Here is a 20,952-nt window from a genome sequence, read left to right as displayed (position 1 = left end):
CAACCCCCACCCCCGGCCTTTTTTCTGAGATGGAGTCTCCCTGTGTCACCCAGGCTGGAGTGCAGTGGTGCAATCTTTGCTCACTGCAACCTCTGCCTCCCAGGTTCAAGCGATTCTCCTGCTTCAGCTTCCTGAGTAGCTGGGATTACAGGCGCCCACCACCATGCCCGGCTAATTTTTGTATTTTCAGTAGAGACAGGGATTCACCATATTGGCCAGACTGGTCTTGAATTCCTGACCTCAAGTGATCTGCCCGCCTTGGCCTCCCAAAGTGCTGGGATTACAGCCATGAGCTACCCCATCCAGCCTTTTATGAGCCTATTTATATGAAATTTCCAGAATATGCAAATCCATAGAAGCAGAAAATAGATCAGCGTTTTCTAATAGCTGGCAGAAGGAGGAATGGGTAGTGACTGCTAATGAGTATGGAGCTGCTTTTTGGGATGATGAAAATGTTCTGGAATTAGTACCGATAGCTTCATAATCTTGTGAATATACTAAAAACCACTGAACTGAACACTAAAGTGATAAATGTTATGTCACATAAATTTTATTTCAGTTTTTCAAAAAGTACTTTTTACATAGCATTGTTGTAAGACTAAATTTAAAGAAACTATGTAAAGTACACAGGACCTGTATTCGATAAATATTAATTCTTATTTTTTTAAAAAGGATCAAATGGTAAAGATGGCTTTCATTCATTTGGGGGAATTAAAAATAATTACAGTTTATATGAGATATGGAAAGAGGATACAAATCTGTTAAAATATTTTTTTCAAAATACTTCGTATAGGGCTAATGAATCAAAGGGACCACTTTATCCACATTTTCCTGACTGGTGAAATTTGCGCTAATGTCGGTACACCAAGGTGTACTTCTTATAAGTATCACTACAATAACAAACACCTAGGGATGGACACAGCGCTCCATCCAATAACTGTGTGAACTCATTACCGAATTATTATTATGACTAATATGTTGGTTGCCATATCACATAACAGATATGAAAAAATACAAGGTAATCACAACAACAACGTCAGAGTTTCATATCATCATTAATAGAGCTACTGGCTGTGGCAAAAATATTTCAAATTATCAAAGCTAACCTATAATCTTTTCACAGGTACAATATGTAATGGTGAACATTTAACACAGCACATTGTAAAAGTCACCCTATGTCATAAGAAGTGTATACAAATAACTGTTTATGATTCTACATCCCTGAAAAATGTGCATGCTGCACTAAATGTTTAATGTGTCCTTGACCAAAGGGGAATACAATATTAATTTTGTTTTGAGGACAAGTGGACTCCAGACAAAAATAGGTAAGTTAGGTAGATACAACAATTTTAGAAAATTCTGTTCCTGAAGTGGTGGGATTTTTAGGGAACTTACCTTTCTCAAGAACATAATTTCAAAAGACACTCTGTAAATTCATCAAAGTTTAATGATGAAGAGACACAATAAATGTTACGTAGTGGGGGATACTTTGGAAGTGAATGCCAAAGATTAAAATTTAGTGAAGACCACAACCAAGAAACAGTTCACAAAGTTTTAGTTGAATGAAAAATTTTAAAAAAGCACATCCAACTTCTTCAAACAATTTGTTTCTTCTGAGATTCCAGGTTTGATTTTGGTTATCCCATGATAGGTAGTTCACAACACTGGGAAAAGAAAGGAAAAAAAAGAAAAAATATATTTTATTTGCATAGTTCATATTTTTAATATTAATGTACATATCTAAGAATGTTTTCTTCATAGAGCTTTCATTCTACTTTTGTTTTATGTGTAATTAAAATTGAAGAGGATTTGACATCCCAAATCCTTTTTAAATGTTTTTCTGTATATGGTCAGCAGAAAACACAAAATAAAGTGATCCTTCCACCTCAGTCTCCTAAGTAGCTGGGACTACAGGAACGTGCCACCACACCCAGCTATTTGTTTATTTTTCATAGAGATAGGGTCTCACTATGTTGCACATACTCCAGCTATCATTTATTGACTAATTCTAACCTTAATGAAATAGTTCCTGATTTTCAGATTTACCTCCAATTTCCCCATCCCATCTTAACTACCACAAACTGTTCTGAAAACTTTCCTAAATACACATAAGTTTCCTTCTCAAGAACCCATAATTTCTCCTTGTTCATCAAATCAATTTTAAGTATCAATCCTAAGATACCCCATCAACTAATCTAACTTTGCTTTCTTATCTAATTGCATTTTTCCCATTCCCTAACACACACCTTCCACTTCAGACTAATTTTCTTCATTTCCTCAATATGTCAGATTCATACTTCTCACTTTATCATGTTTAATTAGAAAACCTACTTGCCACTTAAATTGTACCCATTCTACAAGATCCATCTCATGCAGTACTTGCTTGTGCCATATGTTCTTCACAATCACTTATATTTTATCTTGTGTTGTTTAAGACGTTTAATCAATAAGCCACATTTCTCATGTAATTGAAGAATAGGCTGGTGAAATCTCAAGTGCTTAATCAATTTGCATTGAATTGAGCTAAATTTATATACTTACCTTGAATTTATATGCTTCAGTATTGTACTGTTGAGGTTAAACATCTTAAAAATTACTTTCATATTATTTTATATTATTTGGTCACTCCCAAGTTTTCTCAGCTACAGAGCTCATGAGGTTGAGACCACAGTGAGCTGTAGTTGTGCCACTGCACTCAGCCCAGGTGACAGAGCAAGATCTTGTCTTAAAAATAAAAAAAAAATGACAGATGAAAACTTTATTCCATCATATGATGTAATTTTATACATGTGGAAGTAAATGAATAAGATTTCATGCACAGAGCACTGGAAATTTTGATGTAGTTTATTCTGCCCAATATATAAAATTACCCAGGAAAGTAATGAGCACTTAGTGTAATTTTCCTGTTTTCTGAGTTCACCTATTGAGGAAAACTGAAGAGTGTTTTCATAGTCAAGGTTCAACTGAATTTAAGTCCTGAGGGATGAAAACTAAAGTATATACACACATATATATTTTAGGAAACTTTCTTGGGAGATACACACACACACACCTCCTAAGAAAGTCTCAAGGGAAAAAATGTCAGTGGGATGAGCCCTTTTAGGAGAAGCAGAATAAAAGACTGATTACAAATCAAAAAGCCAAAGAAGAAGCCACAGACAGAAATGGAGACAAGATCCAGAAGCCAGGCTGAAACAGGAGGGCAACAAATGAAGTCAGGAAATAACTGATATGAAGCACACTGGTGCCTTAATAGTGGCTGAATATGTGGGCTAGTTTAAAGGTGAAAAAGTCTCTTGACGCCATAAATATAACAACACATATTTCTAAAAAGAAATTCATTGAAAAAGGGGAGGAGAATTATTTTATTCCTTTAGAAAGTATAAAATCAAAGCACAGAGCAACATTTTTCCAAATCTGCTCAAAATCTTGCCAGACATGGTGTTATGTCAGTCCACTTCCACTTACAGAATTAGCCATAGTGCTTCTAATTATGACCACTTCCAAAAAAGTAAAAATACTAGCAAAATGTAAATTGAATTGAAAGCTATTCATTTATAGGAAAGGTATACAAACTCACAGACATTCTTAGAACTGGAGATTTATAAAATTTAGATACCAATTGAATATGCAATTGTTTCTTCTGCATTATTTGCTCAGGAGAACCAATACTTCACAAACTGTGTTTAGACTTTATTAGCTGAGCAAAATTAATGACAAGAGAATGCCACGAGACAATTTTGACAGTTGCTTTTCATATCATGAATACTTATCTTTCAAAAGAGGAAGCAATGTTAAATATGCTTAATATGGTTTAATCCTCTCAAAGACTTTGTAAGGTATGAATGAAACTTGCACATGTGTATCAGTTAGGTTTTAGTACGGGAAACAGAGTAAGTTTCAAGTATTTCAAGTAAATAGGGATTTAAAACAGGGAATAAAATGCTTACTAAATCTTTGGAAAGGCTAGAGAGAGAGGCTCTAGGCTGGGAATTCAGAAATGTTTCCAGAACACTGTAGAACTGACTTATTAGAGAAAGATGACCTTTGCTTCAATCAGGAAAGTGGGGACTTCAGAAGTCACTATAAAATTTATTGACTTCAAAAACACACCACTGTAGCCTCAATTAAGAGATCAGGGAACCACTACTACTCATACCCCTACAGCCTCTCAAACCCTAGAACTTGGATGCTGGAACCCATCACAGAAAAATCATGTTTCCACAATCTCACTTATTAGCAGAAAATGATGGAAGCAGCAGGAAGATGACCTCCACTTGACTTTTGCTTCCAAATCTCAACAAGTGCATCTAATTGGATGAAACTTATTTACATTGGAAGTTTAATGGTACAGGAATCTAGGAAAATTTAGTTTTTAGCTTTCCAGCTGCTGTAGTATAGAAATACACAGTATGGAAAAGTGCAAATGGTTGCCAGTTGGCCATATCCACCATACTGAGATTCAAAGGTTTTAGAAATTTCTTATCCAAGGTCACAGAACTTGTGAGTGCTAGAGCAACAAACTTGAATTCAAAGATTTTGGCCACTTGCCCAGTGCTCTTTCCACTACATCAGTCTACAGCACTGATTACTCTCTGAAGACATTTGCCAAAGGAGACATATTTTCAAATCTTGTGCTAATTATATTTTTCACTGAAGCATTAATTCAGGCATCTGTGAACACTGTTACCTTTTAGTCTTATGTCAAACCTAGTTCTTCTTCCAAACTCAGACTTAATCTTATTTTACAGTAATTACAGTTAAACCAACACTGCTAGGGTTTAATACCTTTGAGTATTTTTCTCAGCAGGCTTGCTGCTTAATCCTTTTAATGTCAGAACAACACAAACCTTCTTATTAAAATGGGGGAAAGGACATTATTAGAGACTGCATTAGTGGTTTTTTCTTCTTTGGTGTAAAACCTACTAATATGGCAATATTTTCACCTTATCTTTATTTTGTTTTCTGCTGACCACATACAGAAAAACATTAAAAAAGGAAATATTTTGGATGTTAAATCCTCTTGAATTCTAATTACACACAAAAGAAAAGTAGAATGAAAGCATTCTGAAGCAAATATTCCTAGATTTGTACTTTAAAATTAAAAATATGAACTATGCAAATATTTGGACAAAATGAAAAAATATAATGCCTCAGTAATATCTCATTCATATTCAATGAAATCATCACTTTCATTTCAAATGCACTTTAAAGTAATTTGGGGAACATATTTTAAAATGCACATACAGTGACCTAAGTACAAAAATTCCTAACATATACCTTAAGAGAAAAATAGAAATTACTACCTAACACTTCTGATTAGACTTAAGCAACAATACTATGTTAAAATTAAAGAGGTGATTAAATTCATATAAATAAAGGTACATATCATTATTGTAGTTAGAAGAGACTTGATTGTGCTGTTTAAACAAGGAGATAATTATTGTCCAAAAGTTGTTAGATCAAGTGGATCTAGTAGTCTTGTGCTAAGAGCATATTGGTGGCGGGCGCCTGTAGTCCCAGCTACTCGGAGAGGCTGAGGCAGGAGAATGGCGTGAACCCGGGAGGCGGAGCTTGCAGGGAGCTGAGATCCCGCCACTGCACTCCAGCCTGGGTGACGGAGCGAGACTCTGTCTCTAAAAAGAAAAAAAAAAGAAAAGAATATAATAAAGAAACAATGTATGCGGTTGTTAAGGATCAAATAAAGACGTTATCTGAGTCTTGTGTAGGTTAGATTACATCAGTATCACAGATTATTTATCTCCGCATATTAATTAGATACAGAATGTTAACTTTATAAGAGTTGGCACATTTTTAAATCAAAAGGAACTATTGTATTCAGCATACAAAGCAGTGAAGGCTGTGATTAACCTCAGGAGAAGTTTGGGGTGCTTACTAGAGAAAACAATTGATCCTGAGATTTTTCTGAACATTTTTGTCATTGGAATCCATCTTTTGTAAAAGACTGTTTTCACTCCTGAAAGTCATTATGTACTCTCTGTGTACACACACACACACACACACACACACACCTCTATATATAATATACACACATATAAATGTTGAGGAGTATATTAGAGAGAGATATCACACAGTAAGGCTTTTTCCTTTGCTTTTTACATAGGAAACTAAGTAAGTTCAATTTAACTTCTAAATTCATTCAGATTAGAAAGAAAAATAATTAAAAATTGTGATAGTATATTCTTTTTTGTTGAAGGATCTTTCACATTAAAGTCAGCAGTATTATTTGGTAAGTGGGCTAGAGAGTAGAACTTAAAAAATATATCCCTATCTGAGTTATCCCACATATTTAGTATCTTATAAGAAATGACCAGGCCGGGTGTGGTGGCACATGCCTGTAATCCCTGCACTTTACAGGGCCGAGGCAGGTGGATCACCTGAGGTCAGGAGTTCGAGACCAGCTTGACCAATATGGTGAAACTCCATCTCTACTAAAATTATAAAAACTAGCTGAGTGGTGGCATGCGCCTGTAGTCCCAGCTACATGGAAGGCTGAGGCTGGAGAATCGCTTGAACCCGGAAGGTGGAGGTTGCAGTGAACCGAGATCACACCACTGCACTCCAGCCCTAGTGACAGACTGAGACTCCATCTCAAAAAACAAAACAAAACAAAAAACAAACAAACAAAAAGAAATGACCAAAGACCGTAAGTTATAAACTACAGAAGTTGAAGGCACCTTTATAATGATTTTATATATATGTAATTATATATTATTTAATATATACATGCTCGTGTGTGTGTACTTGCTTTTTAAACAGACTTATGTTGGACATATATTTCAATGTCAAAGACAGTGCTTTTCATTATTCTTTAGGTAAAATAATGAGGTGTACATGACTCTAGTAAGAGCTAATTGGAAAATTATAGCTTTTGACACTCCTTTTCTGTTTTTGTTTTCTTATTTTTTACTTAATTAAAAGGATGTGTAGAAAATATGGAAAATTAAGTATTAATTTCATGGTGACAGATATTTACCATCTGTTTTTTCTGAGCATAACATATAGTAATATAGAACTCAGAAATTACTGGCTTAAATCAATGCTATTGTTTATTACCAAATTAACCATTATTATTCTAGTCATCTACTGAGCAGTATAGTTTCCAAATAAAACTTAAATTGCCACTTAGAGACTTGACCCTAAAGATGTAATGACATAAAGTGCTCAGTTTTGAGAAGTATATTTCACTTTGTGTACTGATGGATTTTCCTCATCTTGTTGAGCAGATACTAAAAGGTAAGAAAAAGGCTATTAAGTTACAGCTATTAAGTACTATTTCTTATTATTATTGAAAAAAATATCATCTTTAGGTTGACTGATAATGACATTTCTTTTAGAAGGACTGTTTGTGTGCCTAAAAACCACCACCTACTTCATAATTGGCTAATACCTTCAGTATGAACAAACTTTTTAAGTATAAACTGCTGTATGTGAGGCTATTTCTTTTATTAGTATTTCATGTAGGGCATGTTTATAAATATTTGAGAAAATTCTATCAGAATGTCAACCTTTTTTATATCCTAAAATAGGCAAATACTAATTAAAACAAAATGGTCTGGGGGATTGAATGACCCTATACTGACCTCCATTTTTCTCATCATCTTGTTAATGCAGTTCTTACTGAAATTAACATTTGTCTGAACTGTTCAAGAGTAAATAAAAAAAATCAAAGTTTGCATTTTATATCATTCATTTACTTTATATATACAATCAAAGCACTCTAACAGGATACAGATTGGTGTTTTTACTAATATAGGTGTATGTCGACTTTCTTTTATAGGGGAGATTTGCTTCAAAGAATTATACAAAAAGCTGGCATAAATATGACCACTCACAAAATGTGTTTAAATAAGTAAATAATATGGAAAAATACAACACAAATATGTAATGAATATTTGAAAACCCTGGTTTCTGAAGAGTTTAGATAGGGACTGTTTACATTATAATCTATTTGGTATTTCTTTAAATACCAATGTATCCCAAAATAATTATTCGATTCACATGCTTTTCTCTGAAACATATTTGCTTTATGTAATTTTTTTTTTTTTTTTTTTTTTTGAGACGGAGTCTCGCTCTGTCGCCCAGGCTGGAGTGCAGTGGCGCAATCTCGGCTCACTGCAAGCTCCGCCTCCCGAGTTCATGCCATTCTCCTGCCTCAGCCTCTCCGAGTAGCTGGGACTACAGGCGTCCGCCACCATGCCCGGCCAATTTTTTTTTGTATTTTCAGTAGAGATGGGGTTTCACCGTGGTCTCAATCTCCTGACCTCGTGATCCGCCCGCCTCAGCCTCCCAAAGTGCTGGGATTACAAGCGTGAGCCACCGTGCCTGGCCTGCTTTATGTAATTTATTTAAAGACTCAGATAACCAGAATGAATTCAACCTAACGCAAGGATTAAAAGAATGTAAGAGATTTGTCCAAGATCTGGGAATAAATTGAATCCTTCCTACTCCTTTTCATCAGAAGCCCTCGCCTCTATGAAGACAGATGGGAGCTCCATCTACATTCAGGCAGGAAGGCCACTCAACTAAAGTTTAAAGTTTTACAAGGAAAATTCCTACAGCTTGCTTTAGGAGGGAAGGGTGGAGAACATTCTGTTTTACAGGACACTCCACCCTCAGCTATATCCCCTTGATTAATTATGTAACCAGATCTCCTTCATCAACTTACCAATCAGGTAATGGCAGGTATTTCTGATGCTTGGTATGGGGTCTGAGTGAGGAGGGTCCTAAGAATATTACTTATGCAGCTGTTTTGCATAGCATTAAAGTGAAAAGCTTTAACTTGCAGTACAAGTTAACATTTGTTCCAGACTTTTTTTAAAAAAACTATTACTTTAGCATGTAAGTCTTGTAGACATAAATCCTGTCTACTGGTACATTATAAAGTCTTAGAAAAGTCAGTGATTATATACAGGAAAGTAGATAAAGGAGAAATTTCAAATGCATAAGAACAAGCAAAAAGGTCTTCGTACGTTATTAGAAACTATTAGCATTTTAGTATAAATAACTGGTGAATACAGCAAAATGAATAATTTGTGGTTAGTATAAATCAGCTAAATTCTTGCAATGCACAACTAACTACACATATTCTTCAGCCCACGGAGGCCATACAATGGAGATTTGGGATTCTTTGTTTTCAAACTGGAGAAGTGCAGAAACTTTGAATCTTTTTAAATTTATCTTCCATCTGTTTCCTGTAATATCGAGATTTAGAGCAAGGTCTAAAGCTTTATCTTACGTAAAAGCTGGGTGCCTACTATGTCTCTGTCCTGACCTCCCATGGAAACAATTATCAGGCTTCAGATATTTTGGCTCTCAATTTTTTAACTTGAAAGTACATGGCTATTTATTTTTGCACTTATTTTTTGTTTTTATTGTGCAATTTTTCAAAATATGGCAAAGTTGAAAGAATATCACAAATGTATACCTTTCATAATTGTGTATATGTATATGTGTATGTGTGTGTATATATATGTATATATGTATATATATGTGTGTGTGTATGTATATATATATATATATATACATATATGAATGTTGCAGCATGCATTTCCTGAGAATAAGGATCTTCTCTTACATAACCACAATACCTCTATCACCTGTAAAATCCCGATTCCAGGACACAACATAGATAAATTAAATAAAAATTTCTGTAGTGGAGCCAAGGATCAGTAATTTTTACAGTTCTCAAGTGACTACAATATGCAACAAATGTGGAGAACCACTGTCCACACATTAATTAAATTTGTTAAATATTTTCAGTAAAGAATACATTTTGTTTCTTAACATGAATAAGAATGATAGCCTTTTAAAGTTTAGCAAATCTAAATTATATATTTTAGGTCAGCATTACTTTTCCTTAAGCTGTTCTTATCAAGTTAATAATTTTCTTTGTTAAATAAATGTATTTTATCTTAATTTCAGTTTCTTCTATATCATGATTTAAAATGCAGAAAGTATGTATTGTTATGTAGATTCCAAATATATTTATCTCCAAAGTTAAATGGATTTTAGTAAAAATATTTATATACATATATTTTAATAAAATGTTTAATAAATTAGACATGAATCTTAGCATGTGAAACACAAAGCTTTTTTATAACTTTCCCAATAATCAAATTTCAAATTCGTGAGAATTAAAAGTCCGGAAAGAAAAAAAATCGAAATCCAAACTTACTGCATGTTAACATTTTAATAACGTACTTTCATGTGTTAAAAACCTAAATGTTTCTTACAATAAAGCATTATCCGTAAGTGAATAAAAATAATTTTGACTAATAACAAATTATTCCGATCTTGTAGTTTCTTTGTCAGAATTAAGATTAGCATTATCTATTAATTACTTCTCTGTGGCTTCTATGACACCGTTGTATCCAAGCAAGTAAAGAAGACATTAAGCATTTAGAAACAGCCCTTAGATGTCTATGTCTGTTCTTCAGTGTTAGGAGTAAAAGCAAGCAATGTGTAAACTGATTATTTTTAATAAATGAATCAGAACAGTTCAAAGTGAGGTAAGTTATACATTTTAGACTGGAGCAGAAATCACAAGACCCAGATTCTAGGCTATCATTAGCAGGGCACTTGATCTCTCTGGGCCTGAAGTTTCTCACCTGTTAAATGAAGGATTTAGTTATGCCAAAGGTCCCAAACTTTCTCAGTTCACAGCATTCCTAGTGTCTCAGTAATTTTTTCATGGTGTTGCAAGCTAAAAGAAACACCTAACAGTTCCATTTATTAAACAGTTAAATCCAAACTTACGTTTGTCTATCCTAACAACTTAGTAGCTATTTAAAAAATAATATACATTAACATTTTTTGTTCTTAATGGGATGTGCACATTGGGCACTTCATAACTTCTCAAACTTTGGAATAAACTTGGAAACCGCTACCCTCATTCCTGTTCTACAGTAATTTTCCCATAGTCCTTGTGTTTTATTACAGCAATTTACAAAAACACAGCCTCACAAAGATACGATGTCAAAAGGAATGAAGTACAATTTAATGTGTAGAAGTTCTGAACTACCTCAAGATAGTGGTTTGCATGGTTTCCAACTGATGTCACTGTGTTGGCCTTGAAAATTTAAAATATCCCATGATAGTGCCCCTGTGAGTTTGTTGTGGTGCTCCTGGGGTGCCTCAGTACACAGTTTAGGAAGCATGGACTACCCTCTGTAAAATACTTCATATAGCTACAATGTCTGTTGTAAACTGTAAAAGACAATTTTGAGGGCCTGAAATAAGGAGCTGCAGAATTGAAGAGGAGATTAAAAAGTGATACATGTTCGGTCTGCATGAAATACCCCTTCCTCCCCAGGTCACCTATAAAATGCCTACCTATGCCTCAAAACTCAGCTGAAGCTCCCTCAGGGTAACCTCCCCTTACCAAGTCAAATCCACCTATTATACATTCTCAGAGTATTCATTTCACAGTACTTCTCCCAGTTGTAATTATACATTCATTTGTGTAACTATCTGGTTAATTCTTGTCTCTCTCATTAGAATGTAAGCTCTAAGAGGAAAGAACATGTCTGATATCACTACTGTAACCCACAGTGTCTGGTATATTATAGGGGCTAAAATCTTGCTTAGTGAAATGAACTGTGATAGAATAGGTTTAGCATTCATTTTCATTATTTTCTTTTATTCAAGAACAGCTGATATTTATAATAGCATTCCTAAAACATTTTTCTCATACTATTTCGCAGGAGAAAGAAACCCATACACATACAGCTGCATCTGAAACCTCAGAAAGTAAGCTCAACCCAATTGATTAAAAGGATGTTCTTTGCATAAGGTAATCAAATGTTCACTGACTCTTATAGCCAAATTGTTATGAGAAAAAAATTATGTAACTACAAAAAAAAAAAAAAAACTGCTAACAAAAAAGTTTTTAAATCTTAGCAGATGGCCACAAACCATACTTTGAGAACCATCTTCCACAGTGCCCATACAGGAAGTTTCTAGATAATGGCAGCTCATTTTTTAAAAATGGCACTACACTATACTGTATTCACATGCTAGCAAAACTGTTAAGGTAAGTTCATGTCACTATTAAAATAAAAGGAATTCTGGGAATTTTGTTGATATTCAATTTTCATCTTAATTATGCAAAGATCTATTACTTAACTAAGACTATGTAACATAATACAGCATATGACTTCTGGATAATGAAAATAATCCTAAAGTTAAACATAAAAAAAAAAGGGTATGAAAGTCAAAATAAGGTAGACAATGACTGTACCAAATAGCCAACAACCTTAAAAAGGGAAGGATTTTTTTAAATCACTAAATTAAGATTGGTTCATTGCATTTAGTATATCTCTTTTATGAAGAGGAGTTATAAGCTACAGAATCAATAAATTGTTTTGATATAAATTTTTCACCCTTAAAGTTCCTAGCTAGGAGGAAATTATTCTTTTACACTTACACGTTTTAGATAGAATGGCTATGAGTAAGCACAGATAAATGAAGAAATGAAAGAGAAGGGAAAATGGAGATGGTTGATTCTGCCTCTGCAACTGCTAATTCATAAACATCAAACTTTCCCAGTGTACACTGTCTTCTTTGGGAATTTGCTCCAACTTTTTCCTTAAACTGAAAGCTGGTTTACTGAGGCTATCACTTTCCTATAAGTTCTCCCCAATACTGCCTAATTATTTTCTCTTATCACACACCCAGGATATAGGGTGGATGTCCATCTACTTCCTTGTTGTCACTTCCCAGATCACTTTTACTTTATGCTCTTCTAAAATTAAAACAAAGATCATCGACCACAAAACACAGTTGTTCTTTTGTAGCTCATGCTAGAATACCCTCTTTATTACATCTCCTTCATCTTTCTGATCCAAAATTTAGTAGCCTACTATATCTCACCCACCGTCCTTCTTTCCTCCAGCTATGGTAGAGAACTGCTCCTCCAACTTTGCGTACATTTGAATCACCTGGGAGTTCTTGTGAACTTCGGGTTCTGGTTTAATAAGGACACCCAAAGAGTCTGCATTTCTTGTAACTCTCATAAGAAGCTGTGGAGTACTCTGAATAGCAAAGCACTGTAAGTGCTGTTTCTGTTAGTATCTAATCTATTAGTCCTAATCTCCCATTTATGCTTTGGCACTCATTCCCTCCTGCTTTCACTATCTTAGTATCTATCATTCCTTCACTGTTCCCTCAGGTTCCCTACATAGTTTATCTCTACCCCCTCTAAGCTGCTCAGTATCGCCCATTAAAGAAATAAACCAAAACTAGAAAACCCTCATTTAACCCTTCACTCCCCCTACATACCATCTGATATGTCTCTCATCCAGTTAAACTTGGAAGAAGAATTGTCTGCTTGAGGATGCCATTTCGTCATCTTCAACTCAATCCTGTACCCATTTCAATGTTATTTGCAGGCCCGTTACCCCACCAACACTGCATTCACGAAAGTCATCAATGACTACACATTGAGAAGACAAGAATGACATTTTCAGTTCTCATCTAATTTGAATTTCTCAACAGCATTCAATATTGTTAATTACTCCCAATATTTTTCCACATGGTCCTCCATGACACAACACATAATAGTCCCCTTATTATCTATTTTCCTGTCTATTGTAAAGACTTCCCCCACCCCCCCCAAAAAGGTCAAGGAAATTCCTAGCCTTCAAGTCTCAACTCAAATCTGGCCTTCTTAAGTCTCCCCAACTAGGAAAACATACGGTCCCATTGGTTGTCTACCAGTTAATTGTAATCCTTAGCCACAAGTTAGCTGACCCACCGTCTCTCAAACAGGTGAAGTTAAGCTCAATATTTGGCATATCTTGATATACTTTGTACAGTCTAGCTACAATGAGTTTGCTTATGCACGAAGATGGCTACCGGCGGGGGGCGTCCTTACGTCCTACGTCATCACGTGTCGGGATGAGGGTGGGGCCCTCAAGGAAGATGGAATGGAATCCAGATGGGCGGGGGCAAGCAGGACGGGGCGGGGCTACGCGGGATCTGGGCGGGGCGGGGCCGGTGAGGGGTCGGGGGTGCTCCTGCTATTCAGCCGGTGCGCGCGGCGGCGGGAGGCAGTGGCTAGGGAGTCCCCTAGACGCTCTGTTCCGAGAGCGTACCTCGGACCGCCAGCTCAGACCAGGGGCAGCCGTGTAGCCGAACGGAAGCTGGGAGCAGCCGGGACTGGTGGCCGGCGCCCAAGCTCCGCAGGCGGGAAGCACCCAGGATTTGGGAAGTCCCGGGAGCAGCGCGGCCGCGCCTCCCTCACCCAAGGGGCCGCGGCGACGGTCACGGGGCGCGGCGCCACCGTGCGCGACCCAGGCCAGGATTCTAAATAGACGGCCCAGGCTCCTCCTCCGCCCAGGCCGCCTCACCTGCGGGCATTGCCGCGCCGCCTCCGCCGGTGTAGACGGCACCTGCGCCGCCTTGCTCGCGGGTCTCCGCCCCTCGCCCCCCCTCAGTGCGCCAGGCCCAGGCAGCTCACCTGTACTGGCGCGGGCTGCGGAAGCCTGCGGGAGCCGAGGCGCCGAGGCGCGGCGCCCACGCCACTGTCCGGAGAGGACGCAGGTGGAGCGGGCGCGGCTTCGCGGAACCCGGCGCCGGCCGCCGCAGTCGTCCCAGCCTACACCGGGTTCCGGGGACCCGGCCGCCAGTGCCCGGGGAGTAGCCGCCGCCGTCGGCTGGGCACCATGAACAGCAGCAGCGCCAACATCACCTACGCCAGTCGCAAGCGGCGGAAGCCGGTGCAGAAAACGTGAGTGTCCCGAGCGCGTCCTTATCGCGGGGGCTCGGCGCTCAGGCACGCGGGTGCAGGAGGCAGCCCCACCCCGCCCCCAAATCCCTGCGATCCTGGGATTAGGTCCATTCTCGGCACTGACCGTGGAATCGAGGTTTGGAGGCCGGTTGGGAGATAGAGGACTTGGATTCTCCCGTTTTCAATGATTGCATTTTAAAAATTGTCCTCCCACCCATCCTCTTCCCCCGCACCAGTGCATACACACCCTCTCACATTTGCAACTTTGTTCTCTCTGATTTGGCCCTGATTTGTTGACAGCTCTGATCTGCCTTGGGCTAATGGATTAGTTAGTATAAACCTGTCTTGAAATCTCCTTCCACTTTTAATATCCGCATGGGTTAGGTTAGAGGACGGTCTTAATTCTCGTTCTTCGTAGAGTTTGGTAGGGCGAGGTGTTTTAAAGAGCTAAACATATGCTGACTTTTACGAAGGGGCTGAGTGCCTCTAAAGGTACTTTTTGGTCCCCACCCACTGGCTTTGTGTTGCGCTCTTATTTACTTATTTGGCAGCAATTTTGTAGCGTTCATCTTGACCATATCGGTAAAGTGGATAGAAGTGGTAGCAGGTGGGAGTGGATGCAACGGACAGGATACGGTGGAGGATTTGTATTCTTCAGACATCTTTTTCGGAAGCTTGCTTATCACTTTTGGGGTGGCTTTAGGGTCTGTAAAATAAAAGATTTAGAACTGCATTTGAGAGAGGTTTTCATTCTTAACATCTACCTCTAATTCTTTTCCCCTTCAAAGTTTTCTTCTAATTGAGTGAGTACAAACTTGCTTTTGTCGTTGTCGGTTGATTTTGGTGGAATATTTGTGTGAGATGGCAAATTTTTTGTGCATGTCAGAAAAAACTATCCGTGCTCAAAACATTTCCTGTTGTGAGGTGGTTGTATTCATGTGTTTATTCCAATTTTTTTATTTCTAGATCTCTGAGTTACTTTACCTACATGTGTTTCAAGTTTTCATAAACAATTTTAAGAACTCTTAAACGTCCTCAGACCAAATCAGAAGTGTGCATTTTGCTTAGACTCCAACTATCACTAATGGGAACCAGAAAAATAACACTTTAAGATTTATATTTAAAACCAGTTATTGGTTTAAAGTTTCATTCTAAAATTTTAGTTTCCTTTCAGAATTTCAGTTATCATAGTTCTTCAGAACTATACTTATGAATTGGCATTAACAGAGGATAATAATCTATAAATAGACTGATTAAAATTTGGGAGTTTTATGGTACAGTATGTCTTAAGGGAATATTGTCAAACCAGCAGTTTTCTACCTTGGCAGTTTGAGACATCGGTTTATAATACTTTTAATTTCGTAGAATGGTTTCTTATATTAAAGTATGTTTGTCTTATTTGACATTGTCCTTGATGGTTAAAGTTGGGAGGCATCCCAAATGTCTGTTCTATGTGTTTATTCATACAATCATACACTTAGCATCATATATAATAGGGATGTCATGGGTTTTATGTGTATGATGACAAAACATGAAGATCTCCCTGATGTGTTTTTAAGATACTGGGTTTCAGTTAGGGTGTTATCAAAGGACCTGGATGGCTTTGTAAACAAAAACAAATGCCATAATTTTGTATTCATTCTACAGTTTAACATTTATGGATTTTAGTTATTTTGTGTAAAATGTACTTTTTATTAGATTATCCTAATATTATATTTACTTAGTCTTTAATATACTTGTATTAATTCCCTATAATATAACAAAAGTATTTTTTCCATTCACCCACATTTTATTTTGTTAGCGTAGATGTTTATCAGATCTCTACTGAGCACCGTATATTGCTTCTAATCATACAAATGCCTTAAATATCACCAGCTTGCTCTGAAAGAAAAGGCTAGTGCTGGCATTTTCATTATCAAGTGAAAGTGTTTATATAAATTATTTTTACCTGAATGAAAAATTGTTAACTTTATAATGCAGTTAATCAAAGTTTATTTTAGAAATGAAGTCATTAAACCTGATATTAAATTTGAGTTTTAAAATTAAACTACCAGTTTGTGGCCTAATGAGCCCCAAAACATGCCAACATTGGGGAAAATAGATCTTGTTTTGAGCTGAAAATGCTATCCAGACCTACTTAACTTTGACCTCTTAAATGAGAGCCATTTTATTTTATTTACAGATAAAATATGCTGTAGCATTATTATAGGACTGTTTAAGAAGACAGCCAATTAAATATAAATTTTATGGAATATAAGTATTCCATAAAATTTTGGAGTAAAGTAGGTGACAATTGTAACCTGAAGCTCTTTCAATCTTGAGTTGAATTTATTAAGAAAAATCAACCCCCCCTAGTGGCGGCTCTCACATTGAAAATTATCTTTATTAGTAGGAAATACATTTTAAATGTGTTCAATTTAATCCCACTGAAGTATCTCCAACATAGTAGACTCTCAGTAAATGTTTCCTGTCTTTTTGGAGTAATGAAAGTTGGGAAATTAAAGGCTCTGAAGCAACTTTACATCCAATTCATGTTCCTACCTTCAAGAAGAAAATATCAAAGATAACTTTCATTAAAGAATCTACTATAACTTTGCTTAGACTGTTGCCCCGTACTTAGTAACCCTAATCAGAAAAAGAGAACAAATCCTGTGTTTATTTTATTCTCTTTGGAAATGAAAGTGTTTATTTATTTTGTCTCATGAAGAGAGTCAAAAAGGCCATTATAGAATTAAATAGAATGTTTTTCCCTATTGATAATTTTGGATATATTTTTGTATTTTTAAGGTTTTAATCATAAAGAAAAAGTTGTAATGGATTTCAGCTTACCTGTACCTAGAAAGTTAGCACTGAATGTTGGCAAATAATAGGTGTTGAGAAAAGGGGATCTACATTTTAAAATGATACCAGCTGTAGTGGTGATTAAGCCATTATGAAGTGTCAGAACTGGAAGTCACTTCTGAGCCTTAGCTGATCCCTCTTTAAAATACATACTGATAAAAACTTTTACTTTTATTAACATATTAATAATAATATATAAAAGCATTGTCTGTCTTGCTATTCATTCTTTTTAAATGTCATGAATTTCATATATGTAATACTGAATTGTATTACTTACATCATACTCATTAAATGTTTTATATAAATTTATGGTGCCATTTTTAAAATAGCATCTAAGATAAAAGAATGGGTCTTTTCATTTACACAATTATTTCTCCATCATTTTTCTTTCCAATAGCTTGATTTAGATAGCATATACATAGTAGTTACTGACACTTGCTTATTAGAACTATGAAATGAAGTAAGTGAAAGTGTTTAGTTATAGGTAACATTAAATGGCAAAAAGGGGAAACAGGTATAAGTTGAAAGCACTGGATCTAAACTAAAAAATGAGGTCTAGTTTCTTCACTGTGTTATAGATCTGGGCAAGTTTCTTGACCAATAAAGCAGGACAGTCAGCACCTGTACTGCTACTCTCACAACTAAAACAGAACAAAAAAAAATATATATATATATATATATATATATATATATATATAAACACTGTGAAGACTGCTAAAGGTATAAATGAAACAGAAAGATAAATTCTATTCTTTTAGCTTACGTTATCACAGAACAATCAATTCTCCCGTGAAACAGTAAGAGGCAGTATACGATTATGTTCTCAATTACAGCTACAGCTGAAATATGCTACTTCACTGGTGAATAAATTTACATAGTACGTGCTTACTCATGTATTTAATTAAGACAGTTACTTAGAAGTAAATACCATACAAATCTTTTACAACAGTACCTTTCTACTTTTACGCTTCTTTTAAAATTGATACTTTGCTAGTGGCTTAATATGACAAAAGATGACTGTTTATTAGCACTTATTCTGATACAAGCTTGCCCAGTTCTATATATCATTTTTTTCATTTTTATAATAGTACTAAAGAAAGGTAGTATTATTTAAGTTTATAGATAGGGAACTGAGATTCAAATTCAGAGTTGCTCAGGTAATGAAAAAGAGTTTGGATATTGGATCCCAGGTCTTTTTGCTTCAAAGCTTGTGTTCTTACTGACTTGTGTTCGTACTGTCCAGGTGAACAGATTCAGTGATGCATACAGTACAGCCATATCCTAGGGATTTTCACTGTTTCTTCTCAGTGTTATGGCTGAAATAAATTATTTGTTATTTCCCATACATAATTTGTACTTGCTCATCCCCATACTTGTGTTTTACGTCCTTTCCTCTTAGAGTCTTTTCTCCTGTCTTACTGATTTGCTACCTACCTCCCTTCCTCTTTAAAACATTGTTTGTTTTTAAAGGCTGCATAATACTCTGTTGTACTAATATTCTATAATTTATCTAACTGTTTTTCTTTTGGGAGGAAATTTTATTCCCAATCATTTAATACTTTAATATTTCAGAGAATACCCTTGGGACATGTAAATTTTTATGCAAATTTATTTTTTTAGGAAAAAATTCCTGTAAGGGAATTTTGGGATAGAAAATATGTGTTGTTTTAAGGTTGAACCAAATCGTACACTCCAAGAGACAGTATCAAATTAAGAAAAATTTACTAATTACATTCCATCATCAATCTGGGGATGTGACTATATCTTTGCATTTTTGCTTTAAAAATATTATTGTCAATTTCACAGGCAAAAGTGTGGTTGGTGATTAAAGTTATATGTTGGGATTGTGGTTATGTATAGGAGAAGCACTTGTATTTGCAGATTTTCTACTTAGGGTGTCCTTTACGTATTTATTTGTTTTGTCTTACATTTTTCAGTCATCTTTTAGTTTGTTCTTTTTACTTCTTTCTATTGAAATATTGTTTTAAAATGTATTCCTATTAAATAATACTGGCAGATTTCAAAAGTCAATTATATATGTGGCACATCTTAAGTATAGCATGTGAGGCCTTATCTTTTGATGTCTTACTGTGGTAGTTAGGGATTTTAGTGCTCTCTTGTCTCACTTTAACCTTTTTCACCTTCCTCCATCCTCCCAATATATTTTATCACAATTTTGGATTATATACACGTTAGCGTTGTATTATTTTTGACTGTATATTGTTTACTGTTTAGCTAAGTAATATACTGTGATTACATTTTCCTTCCTGTTCTATGCTATTATTGATTTCTTTTCTACCATCTTCCTGTTTATTTGCATCTGGGTTTAGCTGTCTCTTAGGTTCATCGGAGACAGAGTTTGTGTTTCTGGCTCCTGCTTTTCTCGTTTTGGTGTGGTTTTCTGGAAGAGAAGGGTAGTTGCAGAAAGCTAGGTATTCTACCGTCACAGAAACAGAAGTGTCTTGCATGTATTTAAGACCTGATTGAGATGCCACATCTCCATGAACTCTTTTATAGCACCTGTGTTACTGAGCAATATATTATGCTTGATTTTGCCATGTTACAAAATATATTTCCTTCTAGTAGGAAAAAGAATGTCTTTAAAGATAGGACTATCATTTGTCTTTGAAACTACCAGAGCTTCCCAGTACAGTACCATGCACTTAGTACATATTTAAGATGTACTAATTTAACAATTAACTACCACTTAAAATTTTTTTGGTAATATTTTAGTGATTCTGGTAAGGCAGATACATTTTATGTGGGTTCAAGGGGGAATAAAAACGTGTATTTGTGTAGAAGAAGGGGGAAAGGGAAACAATGAGTTTTTCAGGATTATGGAACTAATAGTGGTTTCTAGGCCATATTTCATTTTCCTGATTTTCCCTGCTAATGTCTTGTGCTAGAAACTATGCTGTTTATATCTCATCATCTCTCCTCAGGTATAGCAAACAAAAGGGAAAGGAAAGAACTCATCACAATTATAGGGCAGCAGCAGGAGGGTGGCAGAAGACTTCTGACTCATTAAAAGTGGCTTCCAGCCAGAATTCGCAGAAGTTTTTGTAGATGTTTTTGACTCATACAGGGAAATAAAATATCCAGCTGTGTTCAGCCTAACAATGAAGTTGGGATCTATTTGTGCTATGTGTCACCTCCATTACATTAAGCTCATAGTTTATGACTGTAAATATTTGAAATTTATATTCAGAGATAAATACGGATGCACTGAAGCTGGGGGAAGGAAATGAAGAATGAATGGGGTCAAGAGTTGGGCTTTATTGGGTGTAGGTAGTATGGTAGGGGGATTTTATTGAGGAATACTTCGGATTTCCTAGCTGTTGGATGGAGAGTAGCACCAT

General features: G+C 36.0%; 1 protein-coding gene and 1 long non-coding RNA gene across 2 annotated transcripts in view; one reads left to right on the top strand and one right to left on the bottom strand.

Annotated features, from left to right (window-relative positions):
• Positions 1-438: 438 nt before the first annotated feature.
• On the bottom strand, positions 439-13,892 carry LOC116813388 (uncharacterized). The gene is made up of 3 exons (XR_004370958.2): positions 13,778-13,892; positions 13,303-13,456; positions 439-1,664 (listed from the first exon to the last, which is right to left on the bottom strand). It is a non-coding gene; the product is annotated as an uncharacterized LOC116813388 (long non-coding RNA).
• Positions 13,893-14,067: 175 nt separating this feature from the next.
• The window catches only part of AHR (aryl hydrocarbon receptor), a 47,719-nt gene continuing 40,834 nt past the window's right edge, over positions 14,068-20,952 (top strand). The window contains exon 1 of the mRNA XM_032759989.2: positions 14,068-14,752. Coding sequence (XP_032615880.1) covers positions 14,688-14,752 — 65 coding nt within the window. The 5' untranslated portion in view covers positions 14,068-14,687. The remainder of the gene's footprint in view (positions 14,753-20,952) is intronic.

Source organism: Hylobates moloch, unplaced genomic scaffold, assembly GCF_009828535.3.
Source record: "Hylobates moloch isolate HMO894 unplaced genomic scaffold, HMol_V3 SCAFFOLD_1, whole genome shotgun sequence".
In the NCBI taxonomy this organism is placed as follows: domain Eukaryota; kingdom Metazoa; phylum Chordata; class Mammalia; order Primates; family Hylobatidae; genus Hylobates; species Hylobates moloch.
Note: the sequence above shows the minus strand (reverse complement) of the source record. Positions and strands in the feature narration are given on the sequence as shown.